The sequence below is a fragment of the Strix uralensis genome, chromosome 2 (genome assembly GCF_047716275.1).
Source record: "Strix uralensis isolate ZFMK-TIS-50842 chromosome 2, bStrUra1, whole genome shotgun sequence".
NCBI classification, from domain to species: domain Eukaryota; kingdom Metazoa; phylum Chordata; class Aves; order Strigiformes; family Strigidae; genus Strix; species Strix uralensis.
Genome location: NC_133973.1, coordinates 118,668,018 through 118,688,433, shown reverse-complemented (window position 1 = coordinate 118,688,433; position 20,416 = coordinate 118,668,018). Strand labels below are relative to the sequence as shown.

The 20,416-nt window shown below is 37.4% G+C and overlaps 1 protein-coding gene across 1 annotated transcript in view; it reads right to left on the bottom strand.

Annotated features, from left to right (window-relative positions):
• Nucleotides 1-20,416, bottom strand: part of MICU2 (mitochondrial calcium uptake 2) — a 147,245-nt gene that overhangs the window by 25,333 nt on the left and 101,496 nt on the right. The window contains exons 3-7 of the mRNA XM_074860046.1: nucleotides 15,379-15,410; nucleotides 15,189-15,264; nucleotides 10,477-10,524; nucleotides 6,217-6,299; nucleotides 648-710 (exon numbers count right to left, since the gene is read on the bottom strand). Coding sequence (XP_074716147.1) covers nucleotides 648-710; nucleotides 6,217-6,299; nucleotides 10,477-10,524; nucleotides 15,189-15,264; nucleotides 15,379-15,410 — 302 coding nt within the window. The remainder of the gene's footprint in view (nucleotides 1-647; nucleotides 711-6,216; nucleotides 6,300-10,476; nucleotides 10,525-15,188; nucleotides 15,265-15,378; nucleotides 15,411-20,416) is intronic.

Below are 20,416 nucleotides of genomic sequence, written 5' to 3'. Positions count from 1 at the left end.
ACACTGTCAGGATTCAGGGGAAAACAGCCAGAGGAGAGCAGGAATTTACCTGCCCCTTTCATTGACGAGATGTATTTGCCATTTGCTAACAGCCTTCAATCCAGTGAAACTTCTAACCCAGCTGGAAGATCATACTCTAAGATTGTTTCTTCTGGTCTGCATCTACATCATTTTTTTCTGGAAGTGGACGTAACTAAAGTAATCCTTGTCTTTGTCACCTCAATGATAGTAATTACATTTCAAACTAACTCAGAATAAGCTGATATTACTGCAAAAGCAGCATTTAGGTAATTTTAAGATACCGATTTCTGATTGGAAAGCCATCTTTTCTCATATGGCAATACAGAGTTTTTTCTGAGTTTCTCATAAATAGAAGAGAGTTACTTTGAAACAGAGACTTACAGAAACTAAGTAACAAGAGTGACTACACAGTCATTAAATATATTAATTGCATACATTTCATAAGGAGATTCAGAAGTGACATTTTTCTTCCCCAGTTAGAAAGTAGTTGACAAATCATACACTTTCATCTAATTAAAGCACTAATACTGATGCTTATATACTTATCAAAAACTCTGAAAAAATAACAAAGTTCATGGCAAATATGGCTATGCTTTTGTAAAGAAAAATGTATCTCTATTTCATACCTGAAATACTGTTTCTTCTCCAGCTGTTTTTAAATCATCTTCCTTCCCAATGATCCTCTGTAGCTGTATTTGTTAAAACATGAAAAAAACACAAGAAAATTACAAATTTGGTCTACGAGAGTCTCCTTTTTCAGAAACTTGCATGAATTTCACTTCTTAATTATAAAGTCATTACGTTTCTGCAAGGTTCTCTAGTCATGACAAAATATTTGCATGCTTAAGGATATTTTGCTATTCAGATACACTTTTTCCCAGGAATGTCTTATCTACTGTGTTTAATATAGCCAAGCAGAGCATATGAATCTCTCTCTTGCAACCCAGTGCTTACTCTATTTTTAGTGGAGATTTTCTTGCACTAGAAGCTTAGCATTCACTTCATAAGATTTTAAAACTCAGCAGTATAACATCAAGAGTCATTTTGGGAAATAAAAATTATCCTGCAATTTTCATGCTGTCCTCCCAGACAGCTTTACATAGTTCTGCTACAGATATGAAAAACACCCCTGTTCTAACTAGGTACTATACAACTAACAACAAAGAATAATTTAATTAAATAAGCAAATGTATTTTCAGAATTGGCATTAAGCATCATGTGATTTCAATTTCCCCTCCAGCCCACAAATAAATGAATCTTGAGTATGTTAGCAAAGAAGATTTTAAGAAGTACAGAAATGACCCACATTTAAAAAAATAACATCCACTGCCCCAGGTAGAGCTTTAAGGTAATACAGAAAGTGCATTGATTTGCACCATCTCAGATGCTCAAGATTGCTTAAGCTGCAAGGTTGTTTTGACTGTATTTTAGCTTGGGAGGTCAACACTGCCGTAAGAATGAGTGACTTAACATAGCACAAAGTATACCTACCTTTCACAGACCTGTGCATGAATCCTCAAAAGGACAGCAAAAATGAAAGAACAAGGGACTTATTACATTTCAGGTATAGATATGGATTTACACCGACCACTCTGGATTTGGAGACTTTAGGAAAGATGCTTTTAAAGCCCAGGGTTTTTGAAGCCGCTGGTTTGCTTCTTAAACGTTTTTGAGTGATTCCTCACCCTGCCCATTAAAACTGGGAAAAAAATCCATGATCAAATTTGCATAGCCATTACTTTGTGGGGTTTTCAAATCTCTTCTTACTTTATTTTTTTCCTTTTTTTGTTACGTTGTTTGGAGAAGCAACATGGGCTTGTAAGTAGTGCGTAGGAAAAAACCTGCTAACTGTTCATGTTATCAAAGTCTTCCCTTGGCCTTCAAATTCTGACTAATGCACCTGTTCTGTTTTTTTTATAGCCTCGGTTTTTGAGTTCCTCAGGATAGCTACTTTCTATTATTATTTTTGAATGGCATGCCTTGATAGTATGTATCAAAATAAATACCGTAAAACAATGCGATTAAACAGTACTAGTTTTTCCAAGTTTCTCAAATTCTTTTTATTTTTGATCACTTACAAAACAATTGACTAGTACAGTAAAAGCATGAATTTCTTCATAGCAAAACAGCAATAGAAAGCTCTGGATAAAAACACAACTGTTCAGCCATACTCTCACTGAAAATTTACATTTTTTTCTTACCTGATAAATCCATCTTTCGCTCACACACAAGAAATACAACTGCAAATACTTTCCAAACAAGACAAAACATGTTTTTTTTCTTTTGGATTTTATTTTTAAATGACTCTTAAAAAAATCTGCAGAGACTACTGAAGAGTACAGACACACAGTATAACTTTTTTTCACAAGTGTTCTGGAAGATTTAGTTTATTGTCTTCATATACTGTATGTAAATCTTTATAGTGCTTGAAACTACTTCCGGTAGTTTGCAGATTTTTTCCAGCACAATGCAACAACTACTCACAGAGGGAAAAGAATTCTGCCCTTGAGAAATGGACTCTAATACTCAACTGCGTCACGTAACATTTATCTGTATTTAATATTTATATCTGTTCATCACTGGAAGATACAAAAGGCTATTTCAAAGATAATGAGACCTACTACGCACAACTGATGCCTCTTTAGTAAAGACACACTAAGAAGTAATCTTTTATGAAGAAGACAAGAGCTGTCAGAAAGGCTATGTGAGCCTTAAAAAAAAAAAAAGGAAAAAAAAGGTGATTTTTGCATCTTCTGGTTGGTTGAGAGAGATTAGTGCTGGTGGATCCTCTAGGACTGCAGAAGTGTTCTGTGTGCCAAACCACCACAACTGCTGACAGTGTGGGGTGCTGGTTCATTCAGCCCTAGATGAACCTCTACAAGAGTTTCGTGGTAGCTGCTGTCCAGAACAAGTGTATAAAGACAGTCTATTTAGAAAGTCTAAATCACACATCTCTTGCATGTGCCATCGGAGTTACCCTACCTCCATTCCCAATAGTTTTGAACTGTCATTAATTTTACTTAGAAATCTTTAGTCAGGAGAGAGTTAGGGAAATTCCTCACTTTCTGGGGATTTTGGGATCTTTGGTAGCCTTATTCTTGATGGGAGGTCTCAAATTAATGTGCATGGGTTATTATGTGCACATCTGGAAATCCCCCTCACCAAGCCTCACGTGAATGTCTTGGAAGTGTGGACTTCACAGAAGTCCTCACAAAGATGCAAACAACATGGCTCTAAGAAACAATTCTTTGCACTGGTCAGGGGCTGATTAAATTTCTACCATGTCTTCCTCACTCTGGAGTTACAGGGCAAAGCAACAAATCCTTGCAGGTGCCCACCTCAAAACACAGATTGCTGTAATTCTGGGCCCTAATACTGAAATGTTTCTTGTATTGTGAATGTTTATCACTGAAACATGGATAAAGCAGAAATTAAAAATAGACTGGCTTCAATAGAAAGAAGTAGTGTGGAGAGAGAACAAGAGTCCTTCCCAGGGACAGACTTTTAACTCCCACTGGAAAGGAGGAAAATGTGCTCAGAAATGGAAAGGCTATGGAGGACAAGACAAACTATCTCGCTGAAAACATGGAAGTGCATTCAACATCTCCTTTCCTGAACATTCATGAACGTTAGCAAAGGGCACTGAATCTGCTGGGAAATCCTGCATCTCACACTCCTTTGGTGTCTGATCCATATCGGTCTGAACAGCCTATCTCCATCATGTGCTGCAGGCATTAAGGACTCGAGTTGTAGAGTCTGCTTGTCACCCTTCTCCCTTTCCTCAATGATTCACACCTCTTGTGCCTGTTTATCCAGTAACATCTGAGAGTTGAGATATACACAATTCAAAGAATGATGGACATTTTGCAAACAAAAAGGGAAAGTTCTTACCTCGAAGAATTTACAGTCTAGATCAATAGATAACACAGACATACACAGATGTCTAATTAGTAGATAATGGATGGCAAGTAGGGAGAAGTGACAAAGCAAGAGAATGAAGTAGCACTGAAATGTCTTTTCCCATCGCAACCTGCTTACAGGAACTGCCTACAAATTACTTCTTCTTCGCTATGCTTTTCCACTGCCTTTTCCTCACATACGTTTCCTGATTTTATTGTCAAATATAGCGTGGAAATAACTATAGAATAGTTCAGACTTATTTTCCTGAGATGCCAACTGGACAAGACAGATGACAGATTAGCCACACAATTTACTTATTTATTAGATATACAGAAGCCTTCTATGAGGCATACAGAACTAGAGTATACAAAGATTAACACACACACATTTTTCCAGATTCTTACATTCCAAAATTTTATTTTTAAACCTAACCTATAAAAATCAAGTTTTGCTTTAAAATAGTCACCGCTTATAAATGTTAACTAAACAGTCATGTGAGAAAACTCATCTTTTGACTAGTTTGGATCCTGTGGGACTTCTTTGAATTTAATGATTCTTGTGAGTTGATATAGCAGTTTATATGGTTTTACCACTCCATATTAATTTATCAATACAGTCCATAAAGGAAATGCAAAGTAACAATCTATCTAACTGGAATAATGTTCCTTTAATTTGATTGCCTCTACAGAAATCAAATTATTTTTAATGATTTATATGATGTTTTCACCTCTACTTTTGATGACTTTCTGTTGTTTATATTGGCTGACTCAATTAGAATTACCTGAAATGGGTAATGGATATTAAATATATGACATACTGTACCTCTCTCCAAGAGTTGTGCTGTATTTCTGCACGAATCTCCTTATTTAACTGACACAATACCTATTTAAAGGAAGTACTGCTAACTCAGCATTCTGGTGCAGAGGCACTACAGGCTGAACATGCCCATTTGTGTTCATGAACTTACTTTGCCCTGTAGCATACTGTTTTGTAGATGAACAATATGGCCATAACAGACATATTTCAGCGACCAGGGCACTGCTACTCTGATAACAATTCACTAGGATTACACCAGGTTTAGTAGGTTAAAAACAAAGGCTTTAGTTAGAATTTGATTTCTTTTTAATCGGCAGAATAATTAACATTTGAAGAATTTTTAGCAAATTCTTCAAGCTTAAAAAATTCTGTGTAGCAACAAATGGGTGTAGGGTATCTGCAGGCTCAGTTAGGGGCTTCTGAGAGCACTGTCTTGGGAAATGGTCTTATTTCAAGTATTGTTTTCAAATAGTGCTACTAAGTCTAAAAGTATTTTTACAGTGTTTTAGGATATATTTAAGTATGACTAATCAGTTGTAATCTTGCTAAGAGACAATTCACTGAAAAAACAGGTATCCATGCAAAACACATGCTAACAGCTATTCTATCATTAATTCAGAGTTTAACACTATGAAAGTACACTTAGATTTTTGGTAATTTCTCTATCAACAGGTGCATCTTTATAAATTAGATTCTATGGTTCTCTAGAGTTGTTGCATTAATGATCATCTTTTAACTTTATCCTAGTGACAGAATATAATTTGCATTGTAGTAGCCATTTCAGTTTATAAAATTGTCTTTCTAGTCAGCTCCAATACGAACAAAGGATTTGAATTAAGCTGAGGAGTCTATTCAAAATTATGTTTGTTAATTTTGCATTTGACTTTTGACAAGAGACAAGAGACAAGACAGTCTCCTGTTAAATACTTAAAAGTTGAATAAGGTATATAATTAAGCCTATTCTTCTTTAAAACATCAGAACACGACTTTCTCCATTTTCTAAGCACTTGCCTTTCTCCCCCAGATTTTATATAAAATATGGGAAAAACTGTTGCTACTCTCCAAAGTGTGAATTGGTAAAAAATCTCTGCAACACCAAGTAAAATTAATAAAAACCAAGAGAGGGTGGTGAATTTAAAAAGTTACTAAAAATATTTAGAATACAGAAGACTTTTCCAGATGATTATTTAAATTATCTCATGGGATTAAGGGATGTACACCAACTCCTACTTTCCCAGTAACAGATTTTTTAGACACAAGTTAAAGGTAACATTTATAAAAGTGGATTCAAATATGATAAGTACTTCTACAGCAATGCTTTGGTATGTGTTCCTTTCATATAAAGTATTTTAGTAAGTATGTGATCATAAATTGGACTGAAAAACAGGCTTGAAGATTTTAATGAATCTTCATTTAGCAAATATAACCCATGGAACTATTTAAATGCTTTAAAATTAATATGCGTATAAATACACATACCTTAAAGAATTCTTTCTTTTCAACTTGTTCATTGCCATCTGTATCCAACATTTTAAAGGCAATCTGAAATCCAGTCTGGGGTTCTGCAACAAATTGTGAAAGAACTTTATTGTAAATACACACACACTTACACTAGTACTTAAATATTTAATGCAAAAGGAATATTGCTTATGGTTCAGTTCTCCATTGTTATGTATGTACATGATATTTCCAGTAAACCATATGTACCTCCTCCAATATAAGCAAACTTTTTAAACACCTTTTTACTACCATTTCAAGGGATAATTAATGCAATGGCAAAGCAAGAAATACCAGCAGTGCCTAAGTACAGCCACGAATGTCCATCTGATTCCAGTGACTGAAAATGTTGTATGTCTTACTGTCCTGGTCTTGGGCATTCTCTATAGATGTCTCCATAATCCCATGTCACTACTGAGTCTAGATCTGCCTTGTTTATTAGAGCTCCTTTTCAGGTGAGAAGACTGGAAAGTGCCTTGAGAAACCAGTAATTATTCCTGAACTGCATGAAAGAGCTAGTGTACTCCTCAGGTACTTCTTCCATGCATTACTGTATGCCAGTATTTGCAGTCTTCCCTAGTCTTCCCTAGCAAACAGACTGATCTTGTAATCGTGGCCAGCTCTCGGCTCCTGCTCCTGCTGTGTTAGCCCCAGGGCTTTTTTTCTTCCCTTCTCCTTCCTCCCTAAACAATGTACTCAAATGTTACCAAGATGTAATAAACCACTCTTTCTGGCCTTTCCGGACAAAAGCATGTTTTGTATGACTCCCATCAAGCTGAATTTTTCAGGAATTTTATACAATTTTACCCTGCATTTCCTTCACCGAGTGGATGTTTCTTTTCAACACAGAAATGTAATGAGTTTTGAATCTTGCAGGCGCTATAAAAACATGGTGTGTTTTGAGCTCCTTCCCACAATTTCCTGATCTTACTTTGCTTACAGGAGGTGGCCTCGCTCATTAGCAAGCCCACACAGGAGCAGCATGCTGCTAAAATGTAGTTACAGTTCACTGCAGTAGCAAGCACTTATCCCAGTAATTTCTGGAGCAGGTGAATTAATTCCACAACCCAGTCAAGTCAGGCATTAATATGAAAGCCATGGACTTATCGTCTCTAGAACACATTCATGTTTCCAAGAACAATGTTGGACTCACGAGGGCAATGAAGCAGTATCTCTAAAAAATCTAATGCCGCCAGAGTTTTTCTTTTGGAAATATATTCTTCCAGCTCCATCCTGTAAAGTTTTAAGTCTTGCCTTTTTTTTTTTTTTAGAGAATCTTTCTGCAAAGGGAATAAGTTAAAGAAATAACCCATTCCTTTTAGGTGATAACAAGATGGTTAAAGAAAGTACTGGTTTTACATTTTAGAAATAACTACATCTTCATCAGCCAGCTAACGTTCTCTGTGGAGCAACCCTGTGATGCAGGGATATTTTATAAATACTGTTGCAACCTGCACAGCAGAGCCCTTCCCCAGCAACTGGGCTGTAATAATCAGAACTGGCTTTCTTTCCATAGAAATGCCACATGCTAAATTTGTGTTACTAGCACAAAAGCAAGAAGAACCTATCCTATAACATACTTAGAGAATAAAAGTAATTGATGTATTTAATAGTAATTCATACCATCTGTGTTGCAATTTTCAGATAAGAGAGCTGTTACTGAAAATATAGGACTTAAAGCTGCTTATACTGTTCAGAGATGACATACTTATCTGATATGATGTAACCCCAAAGGTATGTGTTCGTAAAATAAGCATAGTTCAAAGACTACCTCAGATATATTTGTATTTAATTAGAATCAGGCAAAATTCCAAAATCTGAACAGAAGAGCTTCATCTTGGCTGTGAGTGCAGGTTAGACTTAGGTGCTTCCCCTTCAACTATTCCTATGTTGACCAAGCTGTCAACTTCTGTGACTGGCTAAGAAATGAAGCTTTGAGTAAAGGTGACAACTTCAGTTCCTGGGCTCCTTCACCACGCAAGGCTTTACCAGAAGCTCCATTAACCAGTTGCTGGAAATTAAATTCAATACAGCACTGGAAGAAAAAAGATAGTGATGATACAAGGCACACAGAAAAGAGGAAAGGGGATGACAGGAGCAAAATAAAACGTTTGTCTGCTGCAAAATTTTATTTTCAAGTTCAGTGTTGTTACAGACAGTGCTTTTGTATAACAGGCAGCATGGTCTGGTCAGCAGTGTCCTGGAACCAGGACTCCGGAAACCTGGTGACTCTTTTCCTGTTTCCCTACTGCTCTGTTGGTGACTTAGAAGAAGTCATTTAAATATAAACGGGTATTTTAAGAAATCTCACATTAATTCTCATTAGTGAGAGACAGGTTGTGTAACCAGGGGCTGACTGACATGGGATACTTTTTAGGCAAAGATAGAGGCACTAACACTTGTTGGTGCTTGCTCTCAAACTGATCATATGATAGCGCTCTGTGTAACCAAAGCAGCAACATTAGCACTTCATTTTTATCCTGCATCAAAAGCTACCTTTGTTTTTGCAGTTCAATACATTCCTATTTAAATTCTGCAAAAAATAATGTTACTTGACTGTTTGGAGAAGTGGCACAACTTGCTCTGATACTGCTTCAATTTTCTAATTGTTTCAGCCAATAAATCAGCATGAATTTACTTTCAGCTGCCATAGGTTTTTAAAGAAATAGAATCGCTGGCACTTTTTTCTGGAACTTTAAGGTATTATTCTGAAGTTATAATGTGGCTGTTGTGTTGTCCTTTTTTTAAAAAAATCCCTCTTTTTGAGTTGCAACAAATATTTTAAAATCAGCTTTTTTAACTGGGCTAGACTCATATTCTGATTTTAAAAAACACTTGAACACAGGGTATAACTCACGTTCAAGTTGCGTGTAGCACTAGACAGTCACTACTGATGAAACAGTATATTTTTATGTTAAATAGGTTATCTTAATGCATATATAATCTTTAATACTCTGTACTAGATGAAGTTTCCTAAGAGATCACTCTTCATGCCATGTAACAGGAACTAATGCAGTTCTGCTGAGAAATTATGTAAATTGCAAAAAGGCTACCTAAACTGTGCAAGAGGTGCGTACCGATGGTCATTACCTGTGAAAGCTGGACAAATTCTCTCCACTCTCTGGAGACCAACATTATTTGCTTGTGCTACACCACGAGAGGGTGGATTTCTAGAGCAAGGAAAATTTGTCTGTTTGTTTAAGCCCCTGACATGGATCTTGCAGCCACAGAAGTGATGAGGCTCAAGCATCTACAGTCCATTGGGATAAGAATGACTGCTTTCTTCTTTCCTTTCCCCACCCACTGATACCATGAGATCTAGTATGCCTGATTTTGTCCCTTGCTGACCTGTAGAAGTCAGTCAGACAAGACTGCATGTGGACTATTACATGGACATGCATGTGGACTACTTCACTACTAGTCTATGGGTCTCACTGCGTAATGCTCATTGTACACATCTTATCTCAAACCTTGGTATTTTCCAGCATCACCTTCACTTCATCAGAACAGCACAGGGAGGTGGCAAGCATGGCACAGAGTAAGTAACCCAGAAAATCCAAGCTCACTTTTATGCACAATAGTAAATGTCTGCTGCTTGCAAATAAAGCAGGTACCAAACAAAAAATTTTTTAAAAAACATGTCAGAGAAAAAGCAAGGAGACAAAGGAAGGCGCAGAAATACATGCAAAATACTTGGAGGAAATAAAGTAAAAAGGAACAGAGGAGAAAAAAAAGATTAAAAAGTCAAAAAGATACTTTTATGTGTATCATTCATTGCATATCTGAACACACGAATAATAGGCAACAACTTTTCACACACCACAACATCTTATTAAACCACTGCATGAGCTAGAATGTTAATGTCTCATTGTCCATAATGACTAAAACTATTATCCAGAAGACAAATTATTTATCTTCCCCCACTGTTCTTCTTCCTCTTATTATGTGGTCCTGTAACTAATGTGTCCCCTCTCTCAAAGTCTCTTGAAAGACTCTTCTGATCCCATGGTACAGGGATTATCATGATTTTTGAAGTACTGTTATGTACCAATGACGAAACTAGCTGCAATCAATTAAAGTTATATCCATTTATATTAATGCCTTATCACTCTATATACAATAGTTCTTTATATTTTACTATAATGTAGAAATTTAGAAGTTAAAAAATATCAGAAAAAGTTCCTGGAAAGCTGTTAGTAGCTGGGTATTTACGCACATGTATTTTAAATATATAATACTTACTTGTAAGGATTGTCAGCAAAAATAGGTACTCTGCATAAGATATCAACCCTGAAATAAAGAGTTAAAAAATGACTTGCAAAAAACCCCTCAAACTTATAGCAAGACTTGAAAGATCAAATCTTATAAATATAAAAAATGTAGTTTAACATCATATTAAATAGGTTATGAAAGTAAGCCATGTTATTATTTAATAAAGTTTTTACTTCTGTTTTTAGTGCTCTGAAGGCAAAATTCCCTATCCAGAGACTCATCAATGTTCATGTCTAATCAAGAAAGTAAGGTTTATTTGGTATTAATAAAAGGCCTACACTAAATCTTTAGATTCTCACTGAAAACATTCAATGTTTATATAAAAGGCAAATAAATTAAATGCGCTCTGTCACATTTAGTACCTGGGAGGAGAACTACTCTAACGTTTCCCTGAAGGATCAAAGTCCTCCATCCTTTGGCAGGCTCGTGAAGGCGGAGAATAGCTTCCCTCTAATTCTCAAGGGGAACATGGCAACACGCAAAGCTGCCAAGCTGCTAGATTGTGCTGATAGTACTGCTGGGCCGCGTGCCAAGAGGAGGCTTCTTTTTTTTATTTAAATAGGAACATGTCCTTTCTACAAGGTGAAAGTATTTTCCCCCCTTTTGAAGGAAAATTCCAGTGTTTTCCTTTGAAATACCGCCTTAAGTGAAAAGCCTGAACAAACACAAGGATGTGATAGCGTCAAAATAGAGCATACAAGCTAAAGATAGAGAGCACATAACGAGGGTGGTTAAACAACAGAATCTGAACCATCTGCCTTGCAATACTGTTTGGGGAAAAAAATGTAAAGGGCTTTTTTATAAATCACTTTTCAAAATAACCGAGCTACTTTTAACATGTGAATTAAACATTGTATAATGCTGAAGCTGCTTAAAATAATGAAATTCAAACATGCCTATCTGTGCAAAGATAAACTATTTTTAATAATTTATTTAGTTAATTGATAGATAAGGAATCCACTTAAGCTTCAGTGATAAACAATTAACTTCTGATAAATTACTATGCAGAGCCAACAGCATTTGTATTTGACCTCAGATAGTGACTTAACACTTTAAGTTTTAAGTACCAGAGTTTAGAAATACTGAATTGCTGAATGTGAGTCTGAAAATCTGAGAACAAGTCCTAGCCAAAGACAGGTCTAATGCCAGTTCACTCTGGTTCCGTATCTCAGCTTTCCTCTCCATCAAAATAGGGCTATTCACCCTATTATCCAGCATGCATCATGTGTAAATCAGCACAGGACTACAGTCATACACTGTGGAAATAAAAAATACTTTAATCTCAAAGATTTAGTTTTGCTCACGAGTTTTAGGGTTAATGCCATTGCAAGAATGTAAATTATTATTTGCATTGCTGTAAAACTTGGAATTGTGTTCCTAGACAAAGTGCCCAGGATTTCTACAAATTCAAAACCAAACAGAGAGAGAACTCTTACCCCATTTTTTAGCTTATGCGCCTAAGTATAAGACAAAATTAAAAAATTGAGAGAAACAAATAGGAGAGGAAAAGAAATCAAGCAAATAGTGTGGTGGACAGTGATGAAGATTCCTGCTCCCTAATTTTGTTTTGTGTGACACAGCAAAAAAACGTTTAAAGGACGAATATAAAGGAAGACAAGGAGGTAACTTTTGAAGTCTACCTAGAAAACACTTCCTGGTCATGGACTGCAACGATATCAGCGTAAAGATCCCTGCCTGAAAATTTAACCAGCAAGCAATGAAGGCCAACATCACTGGCCAAAGAGAAGTGGGAGTCTGCGTCTTGGCTGTCTTGAGATGTGCTGCACAGGGACAGTCTAGGGAAGACCTGGAAGGTGAAGACAAGCAGTTTATGCTACATAAAACAGAACAAGGAGAGCCCAGTGTTGGGATACAAAAGAAGAGATGACACACTTAAAGGAGTCATGTAAGAAAAACATATTTATCAAAGCATTTGAAAGGATATTAACATGGTGGATTATGTTTGTTAAAGTCAAAGAAAAAGAAGTTGTAATAATTAAGATAACAAAATGCTGAGTGCCTGGAGTCTTAACTATACGGGTAGACAGGGAACATTGTACCTTATATTTTGCAGAAAGAATTTGCAAAATTTATATGGAGATGGTAGGATATAAATAAACGACCAATTTAAAGACAACACCCTCCTTATTGAATGCTCAAGGGAGAAGCATGATGGCTCTACTCACTCCAATTGCAGAGGGCTGGAGAGAAAAGCCTTGCAAGAAATGGCAGGGGCGAGACACAGACTCTGTTTTCATCATCTTATCATAAGCTGATTGAAAAGCCACTATAGTGAAATAGGTAAAAAGGTAAATATAATAAAAATATGTAGAAAACCTGTCTCAGTGCTTTAAAGCAAATCCACAGCCTGCCTGTCATTTTCTGGCAGACTGATTATACTAAAACAAACTGAGATAAGATTTTTTAAACTTGTGGACTCATTTCCATAAAAATTCTTCTTTTAATTTTATTGTCCTTTTACTACTTGTAGTGAACGGCCAATTTACCCTATCCATAAAGTAAATTAAATATTTTGGTAATCTTCTTTTTATTCTACAGTAATCACTACAAAGTTACTAAAATTAAAAGATGCAATGCAACAAATTCTTAAAAAATCACCCCAAAACGTGTAGAAGATTATATTCATGTCCAAGCAAAATTTAAAAGATAAAAGCTTCACATACTGTTGAATGACTCAGCATACTTGCAGCCAAGTATCTGCGGTTAGCAGTGTCAAAATCTGTCATTTTCTAACACTACACGAACCTTCCCTATCCCTCCCTGGAAATCTCTACCCTCAAACTTTATAGCAAATGCTGACAGTACAATATTCTTATTGCTGAATAAATTGTAAGTGTACACCCAAAATATGACATGAATTTTCAAACTGGCCACTAGAAGGCAGAATTCCCTAGCGTTGCATTTTACAAACTGGACTGATGACAGTTTTCCCTCCACTTGATATTTAAATAACAATTTGAAGGTAGTTAAAATAAGCAGCATTATTCTGGTAAAAGCAGTATTTAATACACAAATATTTACATTTTTAAAATGTAATAATAACACATCTCAAAGCAAAAGCATCAAAGTCACTGAATAGGCATCACAACCAAAAACTGTAAAAACTCCATGTGCTGTGGAGACATATGGATGACTGTACTGAACGTTCCTGCATCATCTCAAACTTCTATCTGACCTTTGAAGGACAGAGAATCTGGACCCAGAGTCCTAAGCAAGGGGAGATCAATGTCATGTCCAGAATGCAGAAGATGTGAGGCTGAATGTATCACCGAGCCCACTTTTGCTGAGCAGTCAGCTGGGAGAGGTGCAATGAAAGGAAGCTGCACTCATTTGCTGTGTTTTCACTTCCAGTTGGTGTATCCCTGGTTTCCCAGAGAGAGTGTTTTGGGGATCTGCAGTGGCAACCACTAGAAAAAGAAAGGCTCTAAAAAAGCAGGGGTAAAGAAAGAATACCCAAGAATTAAAGGCTGGGAATCCCTTAAACCCAGTTCTGGGAAAGCACATGATGATCAGTATTTGGAAAAGGCAGGGAATGACTATTCAATACAAAATGCAGCCTTCCCTAGGATAGGAAAAAATTGTTAAGTTTGTTCAGAGATGTTTCAGGGCTGCTGGGGTATGCTGGGGCTTGCAGGAGTGGACTGACAAGCAAGGCACCCAGCTGAAGATCCCTCCACATCTGCAAAAGGATGCAAGAAATGAACTGCACACAGACAAGGCCGTGAGGCTGAAGGGCAGGCAAAATGCTGCAGGCTGAGATTGAGGGCTGCTCTCTTGGCATAAACTGCCAGCCATGCCCAGGGATCTGCTGTGTATGGAGACTGTGGCTCATGCCTGCCAAGGAACTGCAGCAGTGCAAAGGCAGCTTTATTTTCCAGAAACATCCACAGGATAAGGGATTCAGGCTGAACTCTATGATACAGAAAGTTTGTGAATAGATGCTGTCAGTCTTTCTCATTAGTTTGGGAATTTCAGTCTTTGTTATGGTGAAATAGTTAATTACTCATCTATTTGGTTTCCCTGATCCTCTTGTTTGTTTTCTCCCTTCAATTAATTTATGCTAATGACATGTTTATTTGGTGTTCTTTAATTTTCTGTTGTTATACAAACAATAACCTGTTCTCAGAGTCTTCTCTTTATGTGGTTTGATATAAGGTGGAAATGCTGGCTGAAAAGAAACTGAAGCACATCAGTGCTGTGAGGGACCACCAAGCTCCTGAAGATGGAGAAATAAGTTCAACTGCTCTTGGAATCACGGATGCCACTTTACATAACTAGATACAAATTTTATTTTTAGTTTCCATGCATTTAAGTTATATAGTGAAACAGCAGCTTATTAACAACAAGTCTTAAAAGTCCATTTTGTGCTAGTCATCCCTTTAGCCCCTCTCTCTTCTCCAAGCAGGCTTTCTGATTTACTTCATGTCTCCTCCTGCACCTCAGAAGGCTTTCAATTCCCAGCCCTGCCTTTTTACTCTCTCTTGCATAACCAAGAGATTTGCCAAGGAGGCAGCTACAGGCTAGATGGGGATGAAGTCAAGTTCATGAAACCTTCTTAAATGATGAAGTCAAATTCATGAAACTTTCTTAAAAATACATTCAATTCGTACCATATAATGAGATAAAAAGATGTATTTTTCAGTATCAAAAGTGCTTGTTACCTTTATCACCAAGCTCTCTAAAAAAGGTTGGTCCTGGTTTAGCTTTGGCAACACATAGCAGTGCAGCATCTACCTCCTTTAAAGATACAAACAAGAAAACATGAAGCCAGTTTTGAAAGAGAAGTCTATTCAGTTGGGTAACAGGAAGAATGAAAGTTCTTTTTAAGAAGGAAATGATCATTTTGCTTACCTTTTTTGTCAGTTTCTTGGCTGAGGCTTTACCTATAACAAAAAAACCCATCGTCATTCAATGACAAACTGAATTTAAACTTTGGTCAGGTTCTGTGGCATTTCTTCAGATTTTTATGGGAAAATGCTAAGTAATATGAAACAGAGTATTTTGCAACAGCCAGTTTGTTTCTAATTCCCACAATGATCAAGAAAGGACAACTTTTAAAAATAATATGAGGAGTCTGTTCAAATGTTCTTGCAACCTAGATGAAACCACAGACCACTTTGGTATCTGACTGACTTACTAGTGTGATTTTGTGTACTGTGAGCTGCAAATATAGTACAGACTCCAAAGCAAGATTATACGGTAAGAAACGAAGGGATTTGCATATACACATAATAATCCTTCAAGGGCAGGATGAATATACAAAAGCTAAGAAACACTAAAAAAGAAAAAAGAATGAAAACGTTAATGTTTCTATTAAGAACAAGTAAAACGAACAACTCTGCCTCCTGAAACAGCATCAGATGAAACCATACAAACTTTCAAGTGTTTATTAGTAGGTTCAAGTCTATACACTCAAATAGGGGAGCCACTGGTAGGAGTAAAATAGGTTGTATTCCTGTGTAAATCACTCGTTTGAGGAGCTGTGATGTATTATCAATGGAACGTTTCAGCTGATTATGCATGGACCACAGAAATTCTGCAGTCATGGACTGGCAGGAGCTCTGCTCCATCCCTTCTCAGTCTCTGCCCTATCACACCGGTTTGTCTCCTCATCATTTCTCCTCACACAGTTCTTAAAACCCTGTGCCCCTCACTCTTACCACTCTCAGCCCATCGCTCCCTTTCTTCATCACCAGTTCCTCTGGATTCCAGCTGGCCATTTCCTCCTATTTATTCACACTGTGTAAGCACAAGCCAAGCTGCTTGCATTTGCTCTGAGGACTGGTGCCCCTGCTAGCAGCAGCCTGCTTTGCTCCATGCTCAGACTCCAAGGCTTGCTCTGCTGCTTCACGGGCATCTTGCATCCAAAGGGTCACCAGCGCAGCACTGCTGTTTGGAAACGGACATGATGGAGGTGGCCTGGTGGACAGCTGTCAACAAACTTCTACCAAGCACTTTCACAGGCCCATAATTTAGCCAGACAGAGGTGCATTCTCAGTAAAACTGCAAATTTCCATAATGTTGGCAAGAGACATACCCAGCTGCAGGGGGTCTCCACTGGCAACTTTTGGCTTTGGATGAGGAAAGCTGCTGGAACATCTCAAGCAGCAATAGTTCATTTTTCAGCACAGGCAAACCAGTGCCCTGGCCTCTGCTCCCTGAACTGGCAGTAACAGTTTTGCTGATAAATTCCTCTCCCCATCTCCCTCCCCCAAATCAGCCTAAGGCAGACACCTGGCACATAACATTGCATCCCAAATGTTTAAGTTTGACAAAAGTTATAAGCAACTAAAATTAGAGGTTTAATACTGGAGTGTTGAGTGACCCCAGCAACAGGTGTTGCCAGCACCACCTGTTACTGTGGATGAATACATTTTTGTGCAGTGCGTGTACATGTATTTACACACATACATAAAGCTACACAGATAGATACCTTCTAGCTCCTAGGAAGTATGAAATCTTCTACTTTGCCTCATTTGAGATAAAAGAAGTCAGACTAATAACAGTCTGAGAGAACAAGCAAAAATCACTACATCCAGTAAGGTTGAGTCCTGAGCAGTGCGATGTAACAGCACAGTTTAACACTGTTCATGGCTGCAGAGCATTTTAATGAATGGCTATTTAGCAAATTAAGTGATTCAGATCTTAGCTTTGAAATGTCACCGCCTCTGTACAGCACATTGCAACGTGGAATTAAACTACAGCAGCTCTTTCGGCTCTGAGAGACCCACATAGGAGGGAATGAGTCAGGCTGTAGGTCTGCAAAAAACAGTAACTGAAAGAAAAAAGGGAAAACCACCCTGCAATGTTTTTCACTGTGAGTGATCTTTGTACTGGTTGTCTGTATTGAAGCCGGCCATACAGCCTTATTTGGTTAACAGCAGCTCCACTCACTCCATTCTCCTGGTGGCCCCAAGAGCATCACATCTGGGATAGGACCTGCCACTGCAGGCACCTTTTGCCAGCATCCAGCAGGATGATAAAGGGAGACAAACTGTGAGCTGGAACAGCAAAGGCATGAATAATTGATGGAAGGTAAGGAGTAAGCACTGGGAGCTACAGTTGAGACACTAGTTGGCCAAGTTTGTGAGGCTCTACACTTGGTTAAGTCTGTGATTCTCCGTGTTGTATTCAGCACAGTAACTCTGAAATACTTCAGCTACCCAGTTTTATGAGAATTACTCTACCCTGATAAAAATTAAGAAGGAGAAGGAAAATCTGTTGTAGACGTATGGATTCTCTTTTCACCAGCTAGCAGTCACAACTGCAACTGCCTAGAGCTCATACAAACGGCTGCAGCACTCTTGCATTCAGCTGTGGCCACTCTCCAGAGGATGTTTAAGATGTTGACAGGCTGACTGACCTCCTTCAGAGATGAAAAGACAGTAACAACGATGATACAGAGGTGCTCATGCTACCCTTGACTGGGGAATCCTGGCATGGGTGAAGGGACTGTGGGAGGAGAGGACACCTTTGCTGAGCAGCAGAAGAGGAAGAGGACAGTCACATCACCCCAGCACGTGGAGAGGGGCAGAATGAGGTGGGTGAGTTGGTCCCTGCTACGACTGACTGCACAAGGGGCAGCTGCTACAATAAAAGAGGAAAAAAGGCAGGAGGGAAAGGGACAGATTGAGATATAAATGAAGACATTTCTACTTTTCTAAGTAGTAAATACAGTAGAGTAATAAATGTAGAGACTTTTAATGGTGCTCCTCTCAAATGAGCTTCAAAATCAAAAGATTCAATAACCTAGTCAAATGAAAATGGCATACAGATGTCAGCAAGCACATATACCATTAGGCCAGGAATTTTTTGGAAAAAAACCTGACATTTGGGACACTAGTGTTATTTTTCATATTGCTGTTTGTGTAGAGTATTAAAATATGATCTTATAATAATGTAATAATTTAAACTGTAGAATGAGTTTCCTCCAATAATTATTTGAATATTTTCTAAGAATTAAACCCAGTTATATTCTGTTGGTACTGTCACCATATAAAATCATCTGTGAAGACTGAAATCTGTTTTCACTTGGAAACATTAGCTACTTTCATTGTAGCACTCATAATATTCCTTGAACACTAATTTAGCTCTTGGTGCTTATTCTCTCCATTTATTCACTTCCTAACAATGAGATCCCTTTAAACACCAACAAAGAAAGCTCTGTTAATATCACACACTACCGTATCAAACATGCAACACTCTGAGGAACCATGTCTTTTAAGGCTTTGTCTACAATAATTAGGAAAAGAAGGTATAACTCCTCTTTGCAGAAAACGCACTGCAAAGGTATCAACAGTTTTCTTACCCAGTCCAGACACTGAAAAAAAAGCCTCTTCCTTTCTATCAATTATATCTTGGTGCTGTCATTCCTGACACATGACTACAAATATATCAAGATCTAAGTCTCTCTCTGAGGAATACAAGCAATGGTTATAATTATTAGGAACTATTTAATCTAATAAGTAAAAGATCTAAGGAGGAAAAGATGCACTTTTCCATAGTTTATTCTTTTACCTTGATAGATTCTTACTAATGGGTAAATTAATGACATATTAGAAAACTTGTTTGTCATAGTGTCTCGCTTTGGTATCAGAGAAAGAAACTTGGAATTTTTATTGTTTTGAGCTTGAATGAATGAGAAGAAAAACAAGTCTTTTTTTTTTTCTTACAGACCTGCCAAAACTGTGATAGAATTCTGCCTTAAAGGACAGTGAGTATTTTCAAGGGTCTCCACATATTTTACAGATGCTGTAATCTAATTTTCATCATCTATAGCGGATCCATGAAACAACAATGAAGTACAGACACACCTTTCATGGACAAAAAGCCATTTTAGCTTTTTAAGTTGAATGAATACTGAGTCTACTTAGAAGCACACAAATTCTGTGCTTTTAGCCAAGAAAGTTAGCTGACAACTGTAATTAAGAAAACACTGCCAAAAGCAGCTATGTCAGCTTTAATTTGCCCTCGGCAAATCTGGGTATTTTGTCACATACATTTCTTACAATAGAAGTGTTTCCATCGTCTATCAGTTTTTTACACTAAGATGTAGAATAGACCTGACATCAATGTTAGGATTAACATTAGGAAAGGGCTGAATTAAACAAGTACCCACTTGCACTCAGTACCACCCATTTACACCTGTACAGCTAAGGAAAGGCTTAGATCTGACAAAAGACCTTCAGAGCCAAAGAATAAACAAAATCACTAAGATCAACCGTTATAACAACAATCAAATGCCAAAGCAAAAGTAGGGAAGTTACTACTATCTGCATGAAAACATAATTTTACATGTCTGCAAGATTGTTCCACTTTTGCAATATGGAAATGAAAATTAATTTTTGAATCAATCTTTCTCCACAGCCTTAACTTCAAATGAGAACAGTATAAAATAGGTATCTTTTCCTAGGAAGACAACTCCTGTCCCTTTTATCATCAATGTCACTGAGATAGTTTGACCAGGATGTCTTTTTAGCTCCATTTCAGACAGACACAGTGATAAACAAGTAAAACCAAAAAAATTGTTCTCCCAGTTTTTTAATTTTAGATGGTAATCATTGCTATCTTTGCTGAAGCTTGACAAGTTCAAAGTCATACTGGAGTACTAGGAAACCATTTGTTTTTTCATGAAAAATTAAGATAATAGCATTAAGTATGTCACAATTCAAACAAACTCTGAGTCTGTAAAATGATGAGCGAAACAAACCTTTTAAACTGGATAAGATTTCAGCGCAGTTGTAATCTGAGGATCGGGGCATTTTAAAAACCAAACCCACTGTGCACAGCTTATGCTGTAGCCTTTATAGAAGAGTCCACCCTGCAAGCCTTGCCTGCCATGGGACCAAGAATTTGTATTTCTCTGTTTTAGCTGGCTGCCAGCTTTCAC